General features: G+C 40.1%; 1 protein-coding gene across 1 annotated transcript in view; it reads left to right on the plus strand.

Annotated features, from left to right (window-relative positions):
• The window catches only part of ZNF277 (zinc finger protein 277), a 127,418-nt gene that overhangs the window by 102,705 nt on the left and 1,501 nt on the right, over window positions 1-23,212 (plus strand). The window contains exons 5-11 of the mRNA XM_006859355.1: window positions 1,084-1,175; window positions 2,598-2,708; window positions 8,220-8,352; window positions 13,760-13,827; window positions 15,365-15,461; window positions 21,506-21,548; window positions 22,533-22,707. Coding sequence (XP_006859417.1) covers window positions 1,084-1,175; window positions 2,598-2,708; window positions 8,220-8,352; window positions 13,760-13,827; window positions 15,365-15,461; window positions 21,506-21,548; window positions 22,533-22,707 — 719 coding nt within the window. The remainder of the gene's footprint in view (window positions 1-1,083; window positions 1,176-2,597; window positions 2,709-8,219; window positions 8,353-13,759; window positions 13,828-15,364; window positions 15,462-21,505; window positions 21,549-22,532; window positions 22,708-23,212) is intronic.

The following is a 23,212-nucleotide window of genomic DNA, read 5'->3' on the forward strand; positions in this document are numbered from 1 at the left end:
CTCTCATACTTTGGACATATTGTCAGGAGGGACCAGTCTCTGGAGAAGGATATCATGTTTGTTAAGGTGGAGGGTCAGAGAAAAGGAGAAAGAACCCCTGTGAGATGGATTGGCAAAGTGGCAAGATCAATGGGCTCAAACGTGGCAACAATTGTGAGGTTGGCCCAGGATCAGGCAGTGGTTTGTTCTATTGTACATAGGGTCGCTATGCGTTGGTACCGACTCAGTGGCAACTAACAACAACAAAATAAGGCATAATTATATTTGCATATATTTTCTGTCCTGCTATTTCAGTGTGTTTTACATCCTCAAATGCTGCGAGCGCATCCATATGTTAGAAGAAAAGGTGGTATCAGAGTCATCTCAATGAGGCTTTTGTGTGGATGTTGTATAAGAAAGATTTTGACACTGCCCTACCTCTGCAGATCTCTAGTCCCTGGTTCAGTACTTGTGTGCTCATTTAATAGAAAAGTCTTTGTTATAGACTATGAATCTACATGTTATAGTGGTACCTTCTGAGGAATAACAGGCAAATGTAGCAAAGTAAAAATAGCATCAACTTTGGCATCAAGCAGCACACTGCTGATGTTCAGGATAGGGGCTCCATTGCCCACCAGACCAGAAAACTGTTTTCTCCACAGTCTCACTGCACACAGGTTATGCCTTTACTTCAGCTATACCAAACTATGTACAGCTCCCTCAGAATGACCAGATGTTTTACCAAGCTTTATGCTTTTCTTTATCCTGCTTCAACTACGGTGGGAAAGTTTGTGAAACATACTTTAAGTGGAAAATTGGTCAGAACTTGATTTCTAACTAAGCTGAGAATTAGGGAGAGGAGCAATGATGGAATGATGGCCAGTCTCTGCAGACTTCGAGCCTCCAACATGTCTATGGAATGTTCTGTAGAAATGTAGCAGCACCAGACTTGGGGTTTTAATGCAAGGACAAGAATGACAAGAAAAATTGTAATATCATCAGCTTTCATATTTGAGTATTCTGTTTGTGTTTTCATTCTAATTTCTTCCTCTCCAGACAGTGACTTACTAAGGGTAATATCAAAAATCTGTTTGTGCTTTATAGAAAGAAATTCTGGAACAACAACAGCAAGAAAGAAATGACACCAGTTTCTATGGTGTTTGTATGTTTTGCAACGTGGAATTCTTTGGAAACAGGTTTGCCTTTTACATATCTCTAAATATTTGTGTTTTCCATTTGAAAGCTTCTGAAAACAACCCTGTTAGTTGCATAAATTAAGTTGTCTTGTTGTTTAAGTGCCAACTCATAGCAAATCCTGTATAGGGTTTCCAAGGAACAACTGGTGGGTTTGAACTGCTAACTTTGCAGTTAGAAGTCTAGTGCTTATCCTAGGACTCTTTTACATATCAGCAGAACTTTATTTTTTAATGTATGCATGTGTCTATGTATATACATGGAGGCCTGGTGTGGCACTATAGGATAAGCACTCAACCATAAGGTCTGTTTGAACCACAAGTTCAGCTGTTCAAACCCACCAGCAGCTCATCAGCGACCCTATACAGGTCACTATGCATTGGAACCAACCCGACAGCACTTAACAACAGCAACGTAAATATACATGTATATCTTACTGATGTTGTTAAGTACCATCAAGTTGTTTCTGACTCATAGATTTGAAACTTGCAATGAGCAGTTCAGTGCTTATCCACACTAGAGTTCATATATGTATACACACAGATATATATAAATACATGCCTATCATAAAAGACAGACTGTAGTTTTTCTAGGCAAAGTGGAATAAATTTTAAAGACAGGCAAAAATAGACTTATGTTTAATATTATGGACCTTTTGTGTTTAAGTATGTGCATGTGTGATAAAATGCTTGTAATAAAAATTTTGCCCTCTTAACCATTTTTAAGTTTACAATTTAGTGACATTAATTACATTTACCATATTATACAACCATCTCTTCTATCACTTTTCAAATGTTTTTCATCCCTATAAAGATAAACTAAAACCAAAACAAAACAAATCAATCAAACAGACTTCTGAGAGCCAGTTGTGACTCATAGTGACTCAGAGTAGAACTGCCCCATAGTTCAAAGGCTGTAAATCTTTACAGAGCAGACTGTCATAGCGTTCTCCCTCAGAGTAGTTAGTGGGTTTGAACTGCCAACATTGCAGCTAACAGCCCAACACTCAACTGACTGCACCACTAGGCTTCTCAGTACCTCTGAAACAATAGCTACCATTTCCCCCTCTTTCTGGATGTTGGTAAGGAGTCCTGGTGGCACAATGGGTGGAGCATTGAGCGGTTTACCAGAAGGTTTGAACCCAGCAGCCACTCTGTGGGAGAAAGATGAGGCTGTCTGCTCATATAAAGATTTCATCTCAGAAACCCAAAGGAGTAGTTCTGCTCAGTCCTCTAAGGTCACTGTGAGTTGTAATTGACTAGATAGCAGTGACTTTGGTTTTGGTTAGATATTTCATAGAAGTGGGATCATGTAGTATTTATTCTTTTGTGTCTGATAACAACACTGTTAACATAAATTTCTTCATAGCCTGACTAGTTCTTAGATGATTTATAAATAATTCTAATGCTAAAATGTCTTCCTAGATCCGTTCTTCTGAACCACATGGCCAGAGAACATGCTTTCAACATTGGATTGCCAGACAACATTGTAAACTGCAATGAATTTCTGTGTACATTACAGAAAAAGCTTGACAAGTAGGTGCTATTTTATGAAACTTTGTCTGGGGCTATTTTAATCTTGGACCTTATTGTGAATTTTTTAAAAATTAATTTAATAGTAGAAATTAGTAAAAGAAATCGTGCTGGAGGAGTTTACATTGTGTGGAACAATTCTCATGTTGCCTAGATCATAATTGCCTTTCAGTGTTGCTAAAAAAAAATTTTTAACTTTTTATTTTGACTCAAGTGAAGGTTTACAGAGCAGATCATCAGTTTTACATTCAACAAATCTATACTTTGTTTAGAATGACTGAAATTCCCCTCCATACACCATCAGTAAACAGTAATTATGTCTGTTCACTTCAGCACCTCCACTGTCCTGTGTCTTCCACTGCCTTCATCTTTCCTCTGCCATTTGCATATTACCTTCCTCATCCCCCAAGTTAACTCTCTAGCCAGTGAATAATGTTCCCTTCCCTCTCACCCCTGGTAACCATTATAGAATGTTTCTTTTATCACGAAAACCATTTCTTAACTTTCCATAACACTGGTCTCATAGAATATTTGATACCTTTTGATTGGGTACTTTGACAACAATGGCTCCTAGGTTAATCCATGTTATGAGGTATTTCACAGATTCATCGTCATTCTTCAACATTGCATAATGCCCTCTTGTGTGTATGCATCAAAGTTTGTTTAACCATTCTTCTGTTGTTGAGCATTTAGGCTGTCTCCATCTTTTAGCTACTTTGAATAGTGCTACAGTGAACCTAGATGTGCATATATCTATTTGTGCCATGACTTTTATTTCCTGAGGATGCATACTAAGTAAAGGGATTTCTGGGTCATATGGTATTTCTATTTGCAACTTTTTAAAAAGTGCCATGCTGTTTTCCACAGAGATTGCATCATTGTAGGAGGGTCCCAGTCTCTCCACATCCTAACCAGCATTTGTCATTTTCTGGAGTTTTTTTGTTTTGTTTTGTTTTGAACTTTGATGTTAATGTTGGGGTAAGATAATACCTCATTGTTGTCTTGATTTGCATATTTGTAACGACTGTAAGGAGCCCTGGTATGGCTCTGTGTGATAAAGTATTAGACCACAAGGTCAGTTTGAACCATAAGGTCTGCGGTTCAAACTCACCAGCTGGTACTTGGAAACCTTATATGGGGCCAATATGAGTCCAAACTGACTCAACGGCACTTAACAACAACAACAATGACTAGGCTTGTGATCATTTCTTCATATGTTTGTTGGCTGCCTGAATGACTTCTTTGGTGAAGCGTCTGTTGTTCATGTCCTCTGTCCATTTTTTTATTGGATTGTTTGTCTTCTTGTTGAGGTGTTAAAATGCTCTATTAATTTTAGGGAGTAGTCTTTGTCTAATATGTTATTGCCCAAATTTTTTGCCAGTATATTAGATCTCTTTTGACTCTTCTAATGAAATCCTTTGATGCACTCAAGTATCTGCTTTTTAGGAGGTCCCAGTCATCCATTTTGTCTTCTGTTTATGTGTTTTCACTTATGTTTGTTAGTTTATTAATGTCATTTAATGAATTAATTAATACCCCTAAGTTTGTCCCTATTTTTTTATTGATGATCTTTATAGTTCTAGGTTTTACATTTAGGTCTTTAATCCATTTCGAGTGTGTTTTTGTATCTGGTGTGAGGTATGGGTCTGGTTCATCCTTATGCAAATGAATTTCCAGTTTTGCCAGCACCATATACTGAATAGACTATCTCTTCCCCATTTAATGTGTTTTGGGCCCTTTGTGAAAAATTACCTGACTGTTGTTGGCAGGTGCTGTCGAGTCGGTTCTGACTCATAGTGGCTCTCTAAACACAGAACAAAACACTGCCCAGTCTTGCACCATCTTCACAATATTTGTTAGACTTGAGCCCATTGCTCATGGCACTGCACCAGTCCATCTCATCATGGGGAAGGTCTTCCTTTTTTTTTGCTGACCCTACTCTTTTCCAAGCATGATGTCCTTCTCTAGGAACTGGTCCCTCATGATTACATGCCCGAAGTATGAGAGACAAAGTCTCACCATTCAGGTTTTTAAGGAGCATTCTGGCTGTACTTCTTCTCAAATGGATTTATTTATTCACTGACAGTCCTTGATACTTTCATTATTCTTCTCCAGCACCATAACTCAAACATATCAATTCTTCTATGGTCTTCCTTATTAATTGTCCAACTTTTACATGCATATGAAGCAATTGAAATTACCATGGCTTGGATCAGATGAACTTTAATCCTCAAACTGACATCTTTGCTCGTCAACACTTTAAAGAGGTCTTGTGCAACAGATTTGCCTAATGCAATACAACGGTTGATTTCTTGACTGCTGCTTCCAAGAGTGTTGATAGTGGATCCAAGCAAAATGACAATTTTAATCTTTTCTCCATTTACCATGATGTTATTTATTGATCCAGTTGTGAGGATTTTTTTTTTTTTCTTTACATTGAGATGCAACCATACTCAAGGCTGTGGTTTCTGATATTCAGTAAGTATTTTAAGTCCTCTTCACTTTCAGCAAACAAAGTTATATCATCTGCATATCGTTGGTTGTTAATGAGTCCTCCTTCAATCCTGATGCCATGTTCTTTTTCACATAATCCAGCTTCTCAGATTATTTGCTCAGCATATAAATTGCATAGCTATGGTAAAGGATGCAACCCTAACATACACCTTTCCTGATTTTAAACCATTCCGTATTCCCTTATTCTGTTCAAACAGCTGCTTCTTGGTGTATAAACAGGTTCCTCATGTGTACAATTAAGCGTTCCAGAACACCCATTCTTCACAATGTTATCCAGAGCTTGACATGATCCCACAGTCAAAAGCTTTTGCATAGTCAGTGAAACACAGATAAACATTTTTCTGATATGCTCTGCTTTCAGCAAAGATCCAGCCAGCTGACCATAGGTGAAGCGTCTGTTGTTCATGTCCTCTGACCATTTTTTTATTGGATTGTTTGTCTTCTTGTTGAGGTGTTAAAATGCTCTATTAATTTTAGGGAGTAGTCTTTGTCTAATGATTTACTCTGAGTTCTCAGTTCTGTCTATTGATATACCTGCCTTTCATTGTACCAGTATCAGACTGTTTGGACTACTGTGGCTATGAATGTTTCTAAATTTTTAAAACTGAAGGTCATGTATACTAAAAAACTTACATGCCATACAGAGCATATCAAATAAGCCAACCCAGGAAACAGATCGTTATTAATTCCTTTGAATCTGTGTAAATTCTCCCTCCTTATTAGTATCCCCGCAGATAAGACTTTTCTTAATTTTGAATTCCTCTTCTATTCATTGTCATCTTCCTACGTATGTAGTGAAATGCATATATTATCTAATTTTTATCTATGTGTGTGTTAGACAGCATACTGTATGTATGAAGACTAGCATGCTGTCTGAAGTACTTAGCTGTTATGTCAAGTTGGCTCTGACTCATAGTGACTCTGTGTGAAAGAACATACCTAAGTTTTCCTTATTAGATGTTGTTGTTAAGTGCCATTGAGTTGGTTCCAACTTATAGTGACACTGTATAGGGTTTCCAAGGAGCCACTGGTAGGTTTGAATTGCCAACTTGTGGTTCACAGTCCATAGTAATTTAATTGTTGTTGTTGCTATGTGCCATTGAGTCAGTACCAACTCATAGCAACCCTATGCTAAGAAGCACTGCCCAGTCTTGGGCCAACCTCACAGTTGTTGCCACACTTGAGCCATTGATGCTGCCACTTTGCCAATCCATTTCTGTGGGGTCTTCCTCATTTCTCCATCTTACCAAACATGATATCCTTCAGTGACTGGTCCCTACTGACAGTATGTCCAAAGTATGCGAGACAAAGTTTAGCCATCCTGGCCTCCAAGGAGCACCCTGGCTGCACTTCTTCCAATACAGATCTGTTGATTCTTTTGGCAGCCCATGGCACTTTCAATATTCTCCTCCAACACCATAACTCAAAAGCATCAGTTCTTCTACGATCTTCCTTATGCACTGTTTCAGCTTTCGCATGCATTTGAGGTTATTGAAAATACCATGGATTAGGTCAGGTGCACCTTAGTCTTCAAGCTGACATCTTTGCTCTTCAACACTTTAAAAAGGTGTACAGCAAATTTGCCTAATGCAATACCTCGTTTGATTTCTTGGCTGCTGTTTCCGTGAGTGTTGATAGTTGATCCAAGAAGAATGAAGTCTTTAGCAACTGCAGTCTTTTCTCCATTGATAAGAATGTTGTTTATTGGTTCAGTGGTGAGGATTTTTGTTTTCTTCACATTGCGATGTAGTAATCCATACCAAAGGCTGTGGTCTTTGATCTTCATCAGTAAATATTTTAAGTCCTCTTCACTTTCAGCAAGCAAGGTTGTATCATCTGCATATTGCAGGTTGCTAATGAGTCTTCCTCCGATAATGTATAAAATCTGTTTGGGCTGTTTTTATCTTTGTCAGTTTTAACTAAAAAGTCAAGTTGATCAGCTTTGTTGTTGTTGTTAAGTATCATCGAGTCAGTTCTGACTCATAGCAACCCTGTATAGGGTTTCCTAAAAGAGGCTGGTGGGCTTGAACCGCCAACCTTTTGGTTCAAACTCACCTTGCAGTCCAGTACATAATCCCACAACATCACAGAGGACCCCTAGTTGACCAACTTAGCCAAGTATAAAATAAAATAAACCACATCATTGTCAAACCACAAAGCACATGGATAAAGTGAGGGGGCTTCCGACAAGGATGTTAAAGAGTGATGTTCTGCTTTGCAGTATGATTATAAACTTACCTCACTTATCAACTGTCTCATTACCCAACATTTCACATTCATGATAACTCTGACAGACATTCTCAGGTAGTGTCTGTGATGGTCCAGGTCCTGTGCAGGGCTGTGACTGGACCCAAGGCACCCTCTTAGGGGCCACCCTGAATGAGGATACCCTGGAGGCCTTGGGAATTACTAGGCAACAAGAGGGATGGAGGCAGACTGGCTGCAGGACAACTCCTCTTCCTCTGTGACATCTCGGTCTAGCCACAGAGGGCACGGGGTGACAGCGAGATGACATGGGATTGTGGGAGGACAGGCGAGGCCGAGCAAGGGCTCGAAGGTACGAGGGAGGTCACTGAGGGGAAGCAGGTCACACAGGCAGATGGATGACAAGTGAGTCTCCACCTAGGGCAGGCTGTGGCAGATGGCCAGCAACATCAAACCACCCTCACCCCTAAACCCTACAGTTCCTAGGTGGTTGGAAAGGCATGATGGGTTCACATCCTGAGACATACCCAGGGCTTCCTAACAGGTGGGACCAACCAGGGGGAACACCAGCTCCCAAGACAGGCATAGCCTGCCACTCTCAGAATTTGCCTAACAACCTTGTCTTTGTAGCCTAACCATGGTGATAAGTGAGGAGTGGAGTTTTAATGCCTCTTCCCATTTGAAGATTCTGTGTGACCTAAAATTAATAAATATAAAAATAATAACAAGGAAGCATGTTGCAGCAGCGATCTAAGTGACATGTTCAGTCTGTCAGTGTTTGTATATTTCTTTTAGCTTGCAGTGCTTGTACTGTGAAAAGACCTTCAGGGACAGAAATACACTTAAAGATCACATGAGGAAAAAGCAGCATCGTAGAATCAATCCTAAGAACAGAGAATATGACCGATTTTATGTCATCAATTACTTGGTAAGCCTTTCTCTTCATACTTTAAAACCTGAGTGCTTTACTACACACAAAATCTTTCTAAGAGACAACTAATATTTGAACAAGCTGTTAGTATAAAGGTCAAAGTGTATATGAGGGGTACTTTTGAGCAGTGTTAACTTTAAAATTGTTTTTATTAAACAGTTTGTTTTGCTGTTGATTGATCATATATTTATACGTAAGGAAAATGCCATCTCTCTAGAATTCACGATGATCTTAACCAAAAAAGCAAATGTAAAGCACTTAGATACTGACTCTTCTTTTCCTCCTTCCTGTCTATTGTATATTATTTGTTGAGTTGAGACCAGAGCCTTATATTCTGCTTTAGAAAACATTTGTTAGCCTTGGATGTGTGACATGTTGAATGCTAGATTTTTTTTTTTTTGAAAGTCTTCACTCACTTCCCTTCTCCTCAGTAAAAATTCCACCCACTTCCTTATTAAAAAAAAAAAAAAAATCTGTATCTTTATCATCCTCTTGGACCAGCCTATTTTTACGGAAAGTTTCACGGAAACCACGCCATTTTACTATGCAAGGCAACGTTTATTTGTTTGGCTAGTAGGATGGACTCACTAGTTTACCATGACAAGGTTTTAAAATGCATTGAAGGATGTCCTTGTCCAGAAAGCTCAGTACCATTTGCCAGCATCCATAGGTTACAGTGTCCAGTTAAAAAGAGGCATTCAAATGGCAGCAGATGTCCACAGAAGAGCCACTTGGAAATATGGAGGAGACTTCGTTTGACTCAGTGTCTGGGGAGTGCTCATTCGTAGCAAGAAGGGAAAGTACTCATGGAAAGAGAAGGGTTAAATAACTCTAGTGGGACTGGAAGAAAGATTGGTAGTTTTGTTTTTAACTGGCCCGTTTCTTGTTGATGTTGTTAAGTGCTATGGAGTCAGTTCCGACTCATAGCGACCCAGTATGGGATTTCTGAGGCTGTAAATCTTTGCAGGAGTAGAAAGCTTCATCTTTCTCGTGTGGAGAGCTGGTGGAGTCGAACTGTAGACCTTGTGGTTAGCAGCCTGTAGTTTGGCCTAGCTCTTTTCTTAAGCAAATAAAAATTGTTTTTTGTTTTGTTTTCCCCTCTCAATTTAAATGAGTTAAAATTTAAACCCATTGGCCACAATGGGTTTAATTGAATATAATCTTGCTTTTTATCTATTGGATAGAAGCAAACATATTCTGAACAATGCTAGCAAATTCTGCTCTAGGGTCTGTTTTTATCTGTTCTAATCTGTATAATGTTAAAATAAAATTCCCCTTGAGAAGCAGATTTTAGCTTGTGTCTGGAGAGATTGCCATGGTTTGCTACAAATGTTTTACAACGAGTTAAAGGCAAAGGCAAATGCACCCTTTGAGTCCTTCAATCTTCCCTTGAAATCACTCAATAACATTACATCTTAGAGTAAAGGCTGCTTCAGGGCCCAACCCAACCCAGTAGGGAATGGGCTGCAGTGTTCACTAACTAAGAACTTGTCAGCTACTGCAGAAACAATGAAGGCATGTCATAGAAAATCTTCCTTCTGGGGCTCTTTTAAACTAATATTCAAGAGCTTGGGACTAGCAGAACATTATATAGCTGGAGGTATTTACCTTTTAGAAGAGACTTCAAAGGGACTGCTCACTTAAATTCTTCTGGCACGCTTAGAAAAATATAATCCATGGTTCCCTAGGCATCATGTAGTGTGCTTTGTCAAATCTGACATTAGCTGCTCAGTTGGGTCAGCTATCTGTAGACAAGCATACTAGATGATACTGCCCATGGAGTGCCTTGTTTTTACACAGCAGATCTTGATTTAAGAGAAGCACTTCAACAGAGTGTGAAGACTTTAATATCATAGGAAATGAAAATCAGGTAACTTGAGATAGTATTAAAAGAAGTAATTTATGTTTTTAAGAAAACTAGCAGCTATTTGAGTGCATACTCTGTGCTCAGCATTATTGTAGGTAATTATATCTTTTAAATAAATCATTTAATCTTAACTGTGTCCTGGTGTGACGCTGTGCGTTAATGCACTGGACTGCAAAGTCAGTTTGAACCACAAGGTCGGCCGTTCAAGCTCACCAGCCACTCCTTGGCAACCGCTATGGGTCGGAACCGACTCAACAGCACTTCACAACCACAGCATGCCACAGGTGTTGTCATTCTCCTTATTCTATAAATTGGTAGACTGGTAGACATGAAGAACTTAAATAAGTTTCCCCAGGTCACATGGCTAAGGCATCAACTTTCTTCATTTTAATAATTGATTAATTCTAATGGAGCATGGTGACTCTGTAGAATAAGCACTGAGTCACAAGGTTGGCGGTTTGAGCTCACCAGCTGCTTTGTGGGTTAGGTCTTTTAGATAAATGTTGTTGTTGTTAAGTGCCATCAAGTCAGTTCCAGCCTATAGCAACCCTATACAGGGTTTCCGAGGAGCGGCTGGTGAGCTTGAATCGCCAACCTTGCAGTTCAAACTGACCTTGCAGTCCAGCACATTAGCCCACAGCACCATTTCCTCACAAATGGGCATGGCTTTAGGACAAGGTGCCACACAGTTTCATATTCAGGACACCCCTACTTCAGGTGGACACCTCATGTCATCATTCTGGCTCCAGCCATATATTCCTAAGATAGTCTTGTTTCAATCCCTGGGTTCCTCTAACCAAGACACATAAAACCAAGTGACAGTGACTCAGTGAGACAGAGCAGAGCTGCCCACACAGGGCTTCTCTAAGCTGTAACCAATCCTTACAGAAGCCCATGTCACGTCTGCCTCTGACAGAGCAGCTGGTAGATCCAAACCACTGATCTTTCAGTTAACAACTAAGCACTTAACCACTGTGTCACCAGGGCTAAAGGAAACTATTTTTGCAGTGATTTTATCATTCTTTGATTCAGTGTTTTTTCTAATTCTTAAAATATGTAAAGCCGTTTATAATGATAGTAGGCTCTTAAGATGTTTTTTCGTAGTTTTGATATAATTCTATTGAAATCATTTACTTATCTTTAAAACATTTTTCATTCTGTATTCCTAATGAGGTTTGGTGTGTGTGTGTACTGAGGGTGGAGGGGTGCTAGATGGAAGAGGAACTTCCCCCTCCCCTATGTTTTTTCCACCCTCTCATTGATCAAAAACCATCTGATGCAGGGGCTTGAGGGGGTGTTCTGAACGTCTTTACTGACATGCCTTCCAAACTTTGTTTTTCTTGCATTCTTTGCTTTCCTGACATGATTCATTAGCAGGCATCATGTCTTAATTAGAGTTATGTGCTTTGTTGTTTTTCTCCTTGGGTCTTGTTCTTATAATAAGTCATATATTTAACTGAACCAAAGCAGTGTATCCTGGGAAATCTGAGTCATTACCATATACAAATTGCTTGTTTCTTCATATATATTATATGATTCTTAATACACAGATTCCATTTTCCCCTCAAGTTAATGCTGTATAGCCTGGATAAATCCTTACATGTTGTTTTGAATTACTGAAGAAGATGTGAAATACTGGTTTGAGTTTGGAAGGTTAGCAATAAAAGATAGTCTTTGTCACATTTGGCTCAAAGCCCATATAATTGAGAAAGGTAATACTGCAGATGACCCTATTTGAGTAATATCTTACGGCAATAAAAGCATGATCTTAAGTCTTAAGTCCAGAGACACCAAGGAAGACATTAAAAACTGAAAATTGTAATTCACCCCCCAAAAATTCGAGCAAGGATCCTGTTGGCAGTGTTGAGGCCATTCTTGGTTTCCTGTAATGAGACTCAAATGCTTTATGATGATGCTTGGAAGTACATTATAGACTCCAAAGTAACTGTCTCTAATGACGCTTTGGTAGATCTCTCTGCATGTCTGAGTTGATGCATCATTTAGCTGATAGATAATGACAGCTTCAAAACCTCTCATTAAGTTGATGAGTGATGGATTTTCTTTCTTCCCCCTTAATCCTAATGGTACTAGTAGTTCTCTGTTGTTAGCTAAATGCATCCCTTTATTTGATGGGGGAAAATAATCGTAATTGAGAGTAAATTATGGTTGTGTTTTCCCAAAGAATGATCCATAGCTTGCTGTAGCTTAAAAGTGTTTCAGTTGGGCTTCCCCCTAACCATGTTGTAGCTGCTTGAAGGAATATTCAGTGGTGCTCTTACATCTCCCTTTAGTTCCACTCTGTGGTTTTGCTTGGGCCCAGTGGGGAGATTAGGTAAAGAGAGAAGAAGGGGCAAAAAGAGAGGAAGAAATGACTCGGTGGAGATGAGTGAAATGGGTGGGGCAAAAGAAGTCATTTCCTGCCCATCGTTCCTTAAGGCTTTGCTGAATCTCTGATGAGGCTTATCTAAGGCACAGCCCTAAACGGGTTCTCCACTAACTGTAAGGAGTAAACACTATGTGGCTAGGTATTTGAGTGTTTACTATTGACTAGTTGTTGTTGTTAAGTGCTGTTGAGTCGGTTCCAACTCCTAGAGATCCTGTATAGGGTTTCTAAGGAGCGACTGGTAGATTTGAACCACTAACCTTGAGGTTCAAACTGACGTTGTGGTCCAGTGCTTATCCAACAGTACTTAACAATAAAACAACAAGCTAATCCAACAGCACCACTGTGCTCTGGGCACTGGAAATAAAACAGGCCCTCATGGACTGAATTCTAGTGGGGGAGGCAGATAGCAAGTAAGAAGACAAATGGACGTAGAAAATGTTTCCAAGTAGTGATCAGCGCTTTGAAGAAAACTAAAATGTCTAAGATAAATAAGTAAAAAGTCATTTGAAAAGGGGGTGTCATTTTGACAGGGTCGTCAGAAAAATACTGAGGTAGTTGTTACCTCTCAGCAGAAACCAGGAGACTCATATCATCATCATGGCTTCAGCTGAGCCATGCAAACATGTAGTAACAGTGTTTCAAGTAGAGGATGTACAAGTTCAAAGGCGCCTGGATGGATGTGAGCAAGATGTGTTCAAGGCCAGTGTGACTGGGACAAATTGGGAAACGTGATAGGAAACGGATGGAGAGAAAGCTTTGTACACTGTGCTGGGGACGCAGAATGGTGTTCTCAGTGTGTGGGAAGTCACAGGAGGATTTCTACAAATAGGGACGGGGCCTCTAGAAAGATCACCGTGGAGTGAAGAGAGGATGTTGGTGCTTTTCCAAAAGAAAAGCGTATTATAAAAGCATTTTAGGATATATCCTTTCTGTCACTGAAATAAAATGTTTAATGTTAGCCTTTCAAAAAGTGTGTGGAAGAAATGGCATTGAAAGATAATGGAATTTTTGCACACATTTTTTTGAAGCCCACTCGTATATCCTACTTGTATTGTTTCAAAGCCGTTTGAGTATGTTTTCTTTTCTGTAGAGTTATGCGTCTGTTTTCCTCTCTTCTCTTTCACTCAAATCCGTCTGTCCTTCCTTCATAGGAACTTGGAAAATCCTGGGAAGAAGTTCAGTTGGAAGATGATCGGGAGTTGCTAGACCATCAAGAAGAGTAAGACTTACTATTGCTCCTAATTAATTACAGAGTTTTCCAGAGGGGAAAAAAGAGTTCTGTAATTTGGTTTAAAATTATCTTTGAAGGATGTTACCTGAATAGGCAGACTACAAAGAAACAAAACCCTTCTGATGTAATGTAAAAACTTGAATTCAGATAGCTTTAAATAAGAATCACTAAAAGCAAGTGTTATTCCAACTAAATAGTATTTTGCCTTTAAAGCTATTAATTGAACACACAGATAACATAAAACTCAGAGAAAAATGCATTGCAAAGTGTTTTGCTTACTTAGTTGGTCCGCAGATCTTGAAGTGATAAGATCTTTGAACGCTCCAGGGTGCTTACTACTGGAATAGAGAATATAAGTGAATTGGAATTAACTCTGTTTTATGTTCACCCCATTGATGACTAACTTTAAACATTCACAGCTTCTTTCCCTGAAATTAGAAGCTTGGGAAGTGTTCTTTTCAACCTAAAAGGATTTCTTATCATTCACCCTTTTTTTAATTCAAAGCTGTTTGGCCTTTTTTCTCTTCCAGGATTTTGAATTAATATTATTTTATTGAAGTAAAACCCAAAGTTGGAGAGTTGCCATTTGCTAACTTCCTTTGATGCATGTAGAGCCAGACAGTGAGTCCTCGAGAATAAAAACCTTTCTTTCTCATTAGGGCATAGTAGTTAGAATGTGTAATGGATGCATGTTGACCTTTCAGACCCCACAAATAATGTGTTGGCCTAAAGCAGATCTGCTGAGGACTCTTTGCTCCATGGATTTCCTTACTCCCCACTTCCAAATGGGAGAGCTCAGGTGTGAATTCAATTAGGTTCATCTTCAAAGCCTTAGCAGCCATCACTTCTGAACTTGCCCTGAGAAATTCTCCCTTGTTTGAGTGTGAATGGGTAGTTCCTTGTCTCCACAACTCTCCTCTCTGCTAGCAGTTTTCCTGATTTACAAATGACAAGAATTGGCGACACCTCAAAAGATGCATGCCAGGAGGAGGAAAAGTGGTCCCAGGGATCCTCTGTGCCCTTGTAGTTATATGTCAGGAGACTGATGTTTAACACTTGGCCCACTTAATGTGATCAGTATTTCCGTCGTGAAAGATATATGCGCTGCCTTTTTAAAGCACACCATTTGTCATGCAGAAACACACTAGCCGCATAGCGCCTCACAGTGTGTGCACTTGGGAGCCTGTGGCTAATGAGCTCAAGCATCCCATCCCTGGATACAGCTCCGGTGCAAATTAAACCTTGTTGTCTCCAGCAGAGATTGCACTGGTTCTGCAGTAAAGTAGCTGCTCAGAAGAGAGACCAATATAAAAACATGGAGCAGCACCTGTTTGCTGTTTATATTCATTTCATGGTGCCACTTTGAATTTCAAAACCTGCGTCAGAAAGTCATAACATGATGTGACAGTCTTTACAAAACTGTCCGAGTTAAAAGCGATTGGCAGGGGCTCCTGGGGAGGGGTCACTAGGTAGCACACTCCCAGTGAAGGGAAACACCACAGCTCCTGTTTCCTTTTGAACACAGTGACTGGTCTGATTGGGAGGAGCACCCTGTCTCTGCCGTCTGCCTCTTTTGTGAAAAGCAAACAGAAACCATCGATTCACTCTACGTCCACATGGAGGTGAGACACTTTTTTTCCGTTGAAATGTGTTTTGCTCTGGCAGAGGAAAGTTGATACTTAGTGCAACCTCGTGACCGTATACCTTTAGTTTCTCAATAGTTATCACATTCTCTAGAGTGTCACAGGTAAAGCAGAAGAGACCAGCCCAGTTCATCCAGGAGAACCAGGTTTCTGGGCAATTCATTTACTGCTGTTGAGGAGACCTGTGTGAGCCGTTGGTATGAGATTTCACAGACCACTGATTCAGTACCACCTATGAGGCACCTACAACCTAATTGGAGCTCAGAAAGTGAAGTCTGCAACCACAATGAACAGTACCCCTGATGTTGTTATGCACAAAATAGGGCAAGTTCTGAGTTCTTTTCCTGTGCTGGTGAATAGAGAGAGCTGGGGGGATGCTATTTGCATGACTCCTGCAGAAGTAGAGAGCCCTTAGAGGAGAGAGAACAGATGTAGTTTCACTACATTTGTAACCAAGCTCCCTTGGTTATAATGATTGGAGGGAAGAAATGGAGGGCGGGCACTGTCTGTACTGTCCCAACTGGATGCCATTTTTATGTTTTAATGAAGCTTGAAGCTAGACATTCTAAGCCTTTTCCATCCCAGTATATCTGAAAGATGCCACGCTCCCTACACCTCTGATACACTGGATGGCATGGGAAAGTAATCATCTAATGATTCGGCTCAGGACTGCAGCTTAGAAGTCGAGAGCTGATTATAATAGGCAGCTGTGACCAGTGATGATCCTATTCCTTTCTACCACTTCTGCCAGGGCTGGAACATGCTGTCCGCTTTCACCCCCCTCCTTCAGAACTACTGTTCTCACTCAGAGAAGGACCTGGAAGATGTTAGACTAACCATGGGCATTTTCCTTTATGGAGGCAGAGTCAGGTTCTCTGAAGCAAGGTACCACTACTAGTATGTGCGAGCAGTTTCCTGTATTCTAGCTCATTTATAGCATCACAGTGTCTTTGCACTGAGAGGAGTCTAAGTGCCGCGGCCCTGAGCAGAAATTCCCACTGCACCTCCTCTCAGTCACAGTCAGTGACAGCGTATCAGGGATTCCTAAGTACCTTTCCGCACATGGTGCTGTAACATCTGTCCCTCATGAGCGTATAAGTTAAAATACTGCTACAGAGGGAGCTACAGCTGCCACAGAGGAACAGAATAAACAAAAGCCTCAGCCTGTAGAAAACTAAAAGAAGTAAAATTTGTGGGAAGATGTTAGTGAAGTAAAACTCGCAGATTTAAGTAGTATATGGTACCTATAGGATCAGCACTGGACTGAACCACAGTCCAGCAGTTCAAACCCACCACCTGCTCCTTGGAACCCTATATAAGGTTGCTATGAGTCTGAACTGACTCAACAGCACTTAACAACAACAACATTTGACAGGATAAAATGAAATGCAGAATTGGTAAAAATGCCTGTTGGCACTGTGGGTTAATGTGCTGACTACAAAGTCGGTTTGAACCACAAGGTCTGTGGTTAAAGCTCACCAGCTGCTCTTTGGAGCTCCTGTACAGGGTCGTTATGGATCAGAACCAACTCGACTGCACTTAACAACAACATGTGGAATAAAGGACCTATAAGGTGCTTTGGTGGCACTTGGCTATTCACCAAAAGGTTGCCATTTCGATACCACCAGCTGATCCGTGGGAGAAATAAGTGGCAATCTGTTTCTGTAAAGATTTATAGAATCCAATGGGGCAGTTATCCTTTTTCCTGTAAGATTGCTGCAAGTTGGAATCTATGCAACAGCAGTGGTTGTTTTGTTTTATGTCCGTATTTCTAGACCAGGTGTACAATATAGTAGAGCTACATCTTACATAGAGATGGGAGACACCTTCTTTTTTGTTTTGTTTTTTCTACCTTCCTCCACAACCTCTGGATCTAGATTCCCTCTTGAAAGCTTATAAGCCAGTCACTTCTTGCCTTTGAAGGCCCCCCCAGACACTTTCTTTTGAACTTCAGAACACATACACAGATGTTGTTACATGCTGTAAGTCCGTTCCAACGCATAGTGAGTGACCCTGTGTACCTACCACAGAACAAAGCACTGCCTGATCCTGCACCATTCTCACAATTGTTACATTTGAGCCGAGTGCTCCTGTTACTGTGTCCATCTTATTGGGGGTCTTCCTCTTTTTTTTGCTGATCCTTCGCTTTACCAAGCATAGTGTCCTTCTCCAGGGACTGGTCCCACCTGACAACATACCCAAAGAATTAGAGACAGGCCTTGCCGTCCGGGCTTCTAAGGAGCGTTCTGGCTGTATTTCTTCCAAGACAGATTTGCTTCATCTTCTAGCAATTCCTGGTACTTTTAATATTCTTCACCAACATCATAACTCAAATGCACCAATCATTCTACGGTCTTCCTTACTCCCTGTCCAAATTTCACAAGCATACGAAGCCATTGAAAATACCATGGCTTAGGTCAGGTGCACCTTAGTCCTTAAACTTTGCTCTTGAATGCTTTAAAGAGGTAGAGGTCTTATGTAGCAAATTGGCCTAATGCAGTGTGTCATTTGATTTTGCGGCTGCTGCTTCCTTGAGTGTTGATTGTGAATTTAAGCAAAATAAAGCCTCTGGCATCTTTGATCTTTTCTCCATGTATCATGATGTTATTTGTTTGTTTGTTTACCTTGCATTTTTGTTTGCTTTGCATTGAAGTGCAAACCATACTGAAGACTGTATTTGATCTTCATCAGTAAATATTTTTAAGTTCTCTTTGCTTCCAACCAGCCAAGGTTGTATCATTTGCATGTCGCAAATTGTTAATGAGTCTTCCTCCAATTATGATGTCATTTTCTTCTTTAGATAATCCAGCTTTTCTGATTATTTGCTCAGCATACGGATTGAATAAGTATGGTGAAAGTATGCAACCCTGTCTTGGCCTATGTACATGTTCCTCATGAGCACAGTTGACGGTTCTGACGTACCCATTCTTTGCAATGTTATCCATAGTTTGTCATGATTCACACAGTCAAAAGCCTCTGCATAGTCAAAAAAGCACAAGTAAACATCTTTCTGGTATTCTCTGCTTTCAGCCACCATCCATCTGATGTCAGCAGTTATTTGCCATATTCCATACTCTCTTCTGAATCTCGCTTGAATTTCTAACAATTCCCTGTTGTGTGTACTGTTGTAACCATTTTTCAACTATTTTAAACAAAATTTTACTTGTCTGTTATATTGTTCTTGATTCCCACCTCCTGTTGGGTCTTCTCTCTCTGGAATGGGCACAACTATAGATGTCTTCCACTCAGTTGGCCAAGTAGTTGTCTTCCAAATTTCTTGGCACAGATAAGTGAATGCCTCCTGTCCTGCATCATCAGTATGTTGAAATATTTCAGTTGGTATTGCATTCAACCCCTAGAGTCTTTTTTTCCACCAATACCTTCAGTGCTGCTTGGACTTCTCCCTCAGTTCCATCGGTTCTTCATAAGCTACCTCTTGAATGGTTGAACATCAGCCATTTCATGTTTGATACAGTGACTCTGTACCAATGTACAGTAACTGTACCAGTTGATGCTTCCTGTATCTTTTTATGCTTTCAGCATCATTCAGTATTTCCCATACAATCCTTCAATTTTGCAAAATGAGTCTTAAATTTTTTTCTTCAGTTCATTCAGCTTATGAAATGCTTACTTAGCATGTGCTTACCTTTGGGTTTTCTAACTCCAGGGTTTTGCACATTTCATTATAATACTTGGCTTTGCCTTCTCAATCTACCCTTTGAAATTTTCTGTTCTGCTCTTTTACTTCATCATTTCTTCCAGTCACTTTAGCTTCTCTACACGGGAGAACAGGTTTCAGAGTCTCTTTTACATCCGATTTTGGTGTTTTATATCCTTCCTGTATTTTAAATGACCTTTTTCTTGTTCTTGATGACATTCTGCAACTCTTTTGGTCTTTAGTTAGTGTGCGATGCTTCAAATCTGTTCTTGAAATGGTCTTTAAATTCAGAAGGGATGTGTGTAAGGTCATATTCTGGCTCTCATGAACTTGTTTTAATTTTCTTCAGCTTCAGTCTGAATTTGAATATGAGCAGTCGATAGTCTGTTCCACAGTCTGCCTCTGGCTTTATTTTGACTTTTGTGAGCTACTGAGCCTTTCAACCGTCTCTTCCCACAGATGATGTCAGTTTGCTTCTTGTGTGTTCCAGCTGGTGAGGTCCATGTATATAGTTGCCAATATATATATAGTTGCCGTCCAATGTTTATTTTATTGTTTAAAAAGGGTATTTGCAACGAATAAGCTGTTGGTCTTGCAAAATTCTGTCATGTGATCTCCAGAATAATTTCTGTCACTAAGACAGTATTTTCCAGCTAGTGATCCTCTTCTTTGTGTCTAACCTTCGCTTTCTAATGACCAGCAACTGTCCATGCATCTTGATTTCATGTTCGATCAATTTCAGCTTGAAGAAGTTTGTTGTTGTTGTTAAGTGCCTTCAAGTTATTCCTGATTCATAGCGACCCTGTATAGGGTTTCTGAGGAGCAGCTTGTGAACTTGAACCACCGACCTTGTGGTTCAAACCTACCTTGCAGTTCAGCTCATTAACCCACAGCGCCACACCAGAACTCAGTTTCATCATCACTGGCTTAAGTGGTTTAATCTGAATAATAGTGGCATTACCTAATCTCCTTGTTTGTTATTGTTAAGTGCCGTGCCGTCAAGTCGGTTCCAACTCATAAAGACCCTGTTTCCCAGGACATTGTGGTTAGACCCCTAGTGCTTATCCTACAATGCCACACCAAGAACTTTCTTGTAGCCATATGGATGTTATCCTAACACAGTCAGTATTTTGTACTTCCTGATCTTGAAATGTTCTTTGTGACGATGAACGTGTCGCCATTTGTTGTTACTGACATAGTAAGCCACATGATGTCTGATTCGAAATGGCCAATACCAGAATTTCAGTTCATTAATGCCTAGGATATTGATCTTTGTGTGTTCCATTTCATTTTTAACAACTTCCAATTTTCCAGATTTATACTTCAGACATTCCATGTTCTGATTATTAATGGATGTTTTCAGCTGTTTCCCCTCATTTTAAGTTGTATTCCATCAGCATATGAAGGGCGCAAAAGCTTAACTCTAACCCTGTGAGTATGGTGAACTCTACTTTGAGGAGGCAGCTCTTTCCAGTCATTTTTTGAGTGCCTTCCAACCTAAGGGATTCATCTTCCAGCACTGTATATGACAATGTTGTTGTTAAGTGCCATCGAGTCAGTTCCAACCCACAGCAAACCTGTATGGGTTTCCAAGCCCATACATCTTTGCTGGAGCAAAAAGCCAACCTGTGGAGTGGCTGGTGGACTCGAACCACCAGCCTTGTGGTTTGCTGTCCAATGTTTATTAAATAGAGCCACCGTGCTCCCTATATCTGGCACTATGCTGCTGCTATTCATGTTTTCACGTTTCATATTATATCTGAGTTCAGCTGCTCTTCATAAGCTTTTCAGTTATAAAACATTCAGAAGTGGTCTGCCTCTCCTTCTTCCCAATCTGTCTTAGTCTGGAAGCTCTGCTGAAACCTGCCCACCTTGGTTGACCCTGGTAGTATTTAAAATACCGATGGCACAGAAACACACAATAAAAGCGAACACAATACGACACTGACGGACGAATTGTGGAAAGACTGCAGATAGATGCCATGAGTAATTGAGATGGGTGCCTGAGTGGCATGACTTGTTTGTTGTTGTTGTAAAGTACTGTGGAGTTGGTTCTAACTCATAGCGACCCTGCACAGTTTCTGAGGCTGTAAATCTTTACGGGAGCAGAACGCCTCATCTTTTTCCCACGGAACCGCTGGTAGTTTCGAACTGCTGACCTTAAGGATGGCAGCCCAACTCATGACCACTACACTACTTAAAGAAGCAGTTACATGTGGGAGAAAACAGAACTTGAACAGTTCTGAACCATCTTCAACTCTGCAGCCGAAAGTGCTCCCACGCCTGTGAAGGCATTCTGTCAGTACCCTCAGCACAGCAGACAAAGCATTTCTGTGCTTACAAATGTTTTTCTTCCCTTTTTTAGGATGCACATGAATTTGATCTCCTCAAAATAAAGTCAGAGCTGGGTGAGTCACTTCAGAAGCCATTTTCCATGGTGGTGCATGTTTTATAGGAAATACTGTAATCAGGAGCTGTTCTCCATGGTGGTGCATGTTTTATAGGAAATACTGTAAACAGCGCCTATGTTCTGTAGTCATGCTTGGAGAGGGCACAGCCACAGTGAATAGCTGTGCAGAGGGTTTATAGACTTTGAAGCAGTGATTTTCAACTATTTTGAACCATGATGTCCATGAGGTTTTTTATTTCACAGTTTCTTCCTTCTAACTACATATGAGTGCTTCAAATAAAATATAAGTTAATGCATGCATTACCACAGAGAAGAGAAGGGATAGTAGAAAGAGCATATATTTTCAAGTCAAACTAGTTCATATTTCAACTTCACTTACTGGCTGTGCAACCTTGGGCCTCGGGTGGGAAAAGCATTCTGAGGAATGGATAATGTATGTAAAACACCTGCTGCCCTGACTGTTTATAATGTTATTTAGTGTCCTGGAGTTGGTTCTGACCCATAGGGACCCTATTAGGGTTTCTGAGAAGCAGCTGTTGAGATTGAACCACCAACTTTGCAGTCCAGCACGTTAATCCACAGTGCCACACCAGGACTCCCTGTTTGTAATAGACTGCCCTATTGTATCATTCTCAGTATCACCGATATAGAAGGATTAGCTGCAGTAAGACCAAAAGTACTGACTACCTAGTGAATCCAAGACAGTAAAAAGTGCACTTCCCACAGCTCAGCTCAGTGACTACATTCTGAGACTCTTGAACATGTTACTTTACCCTGCTGCTCTTATCAACACTGTCAAGAGCATGAGCTCTGAAGTGAACCGCCTGGTGTCAAATCCTAGAACAGTTCCTTGGAGTCCACTTTGGGTATAATCCTGCCTATCTATAGGGTTTGGTGAGGATGAAATATATTCATGAGTAGATAACAGTGCAAAAATGGAGCTCACCAGTTGTCTAATAATTCTGTATATTGTCATATTTAGGGTTAAATTTCTATCAGCAAGTGAAACTGGTCAATTTTATCCGGAGGGAAGTTCACCAGTGTAGGTGTTATGGCTGCCATGTGAAGTTTAAGTCCAAAGCAGATTTAAGGACTCACATGGAGGAAACAAAACACACGACAATGCTTCCTGAAAGACAGACATGGGATCAACTGCAGTGAGTACCGTTCAGCCAGATGCTTTTTCTTTTCTCCATCACCTTTATTTTAACCCTTTGTTTAATTTATTTAAAAAATATATTTTTTTAAGTTTTAAGGAAAGCATGTTTATTTTAAAATATAAAAATCTCTAAAGACCCTGTTTTTAAAATAATTTTCATCTTGCAGATGAGGTCACCTATTTTTGAGCACAGAATTTGAGTAGAGATAGATGTAAGTGTAAATAGCTACTCTACCTCACTAGGACATCACTGTGGTAATAAAATATGTTAAGCTTCTCCCCATTTTCGTTTCACAGCTGCTGAATCTTTTTTAGTGGTTGCCAACTGTCCCGTTGTATGATACACCCTAATTTATTAAATATTTAGGTGGGCCTTCTTTTTATCATAAATAATAAAAAATGAATATCCATACCCCTATATTTTTACATATTTATCTCATTTAGGTAAATTCTTGAAAACAATACTATTGTGTCAAAGATCCATATATGGTTGGGATCTTGGT

This window comes from Chrysochloris asiatica, unplaced genomic scaffold (genome assembly GCF_000296735.1).
Source record: "Chrysochloris asiatica unplaced genomic scaffold, ChrAsi1.0 scaffold00032, whole genome shotgun sequence".
Taxonomy (NCBI): domain Eukaryota; kingdom Metazoa; phylum Chordata; class Mammalia; order Afrosoricida; family Chrysochloridae; genus Chrysochloris; species Chrysochloris asiatica.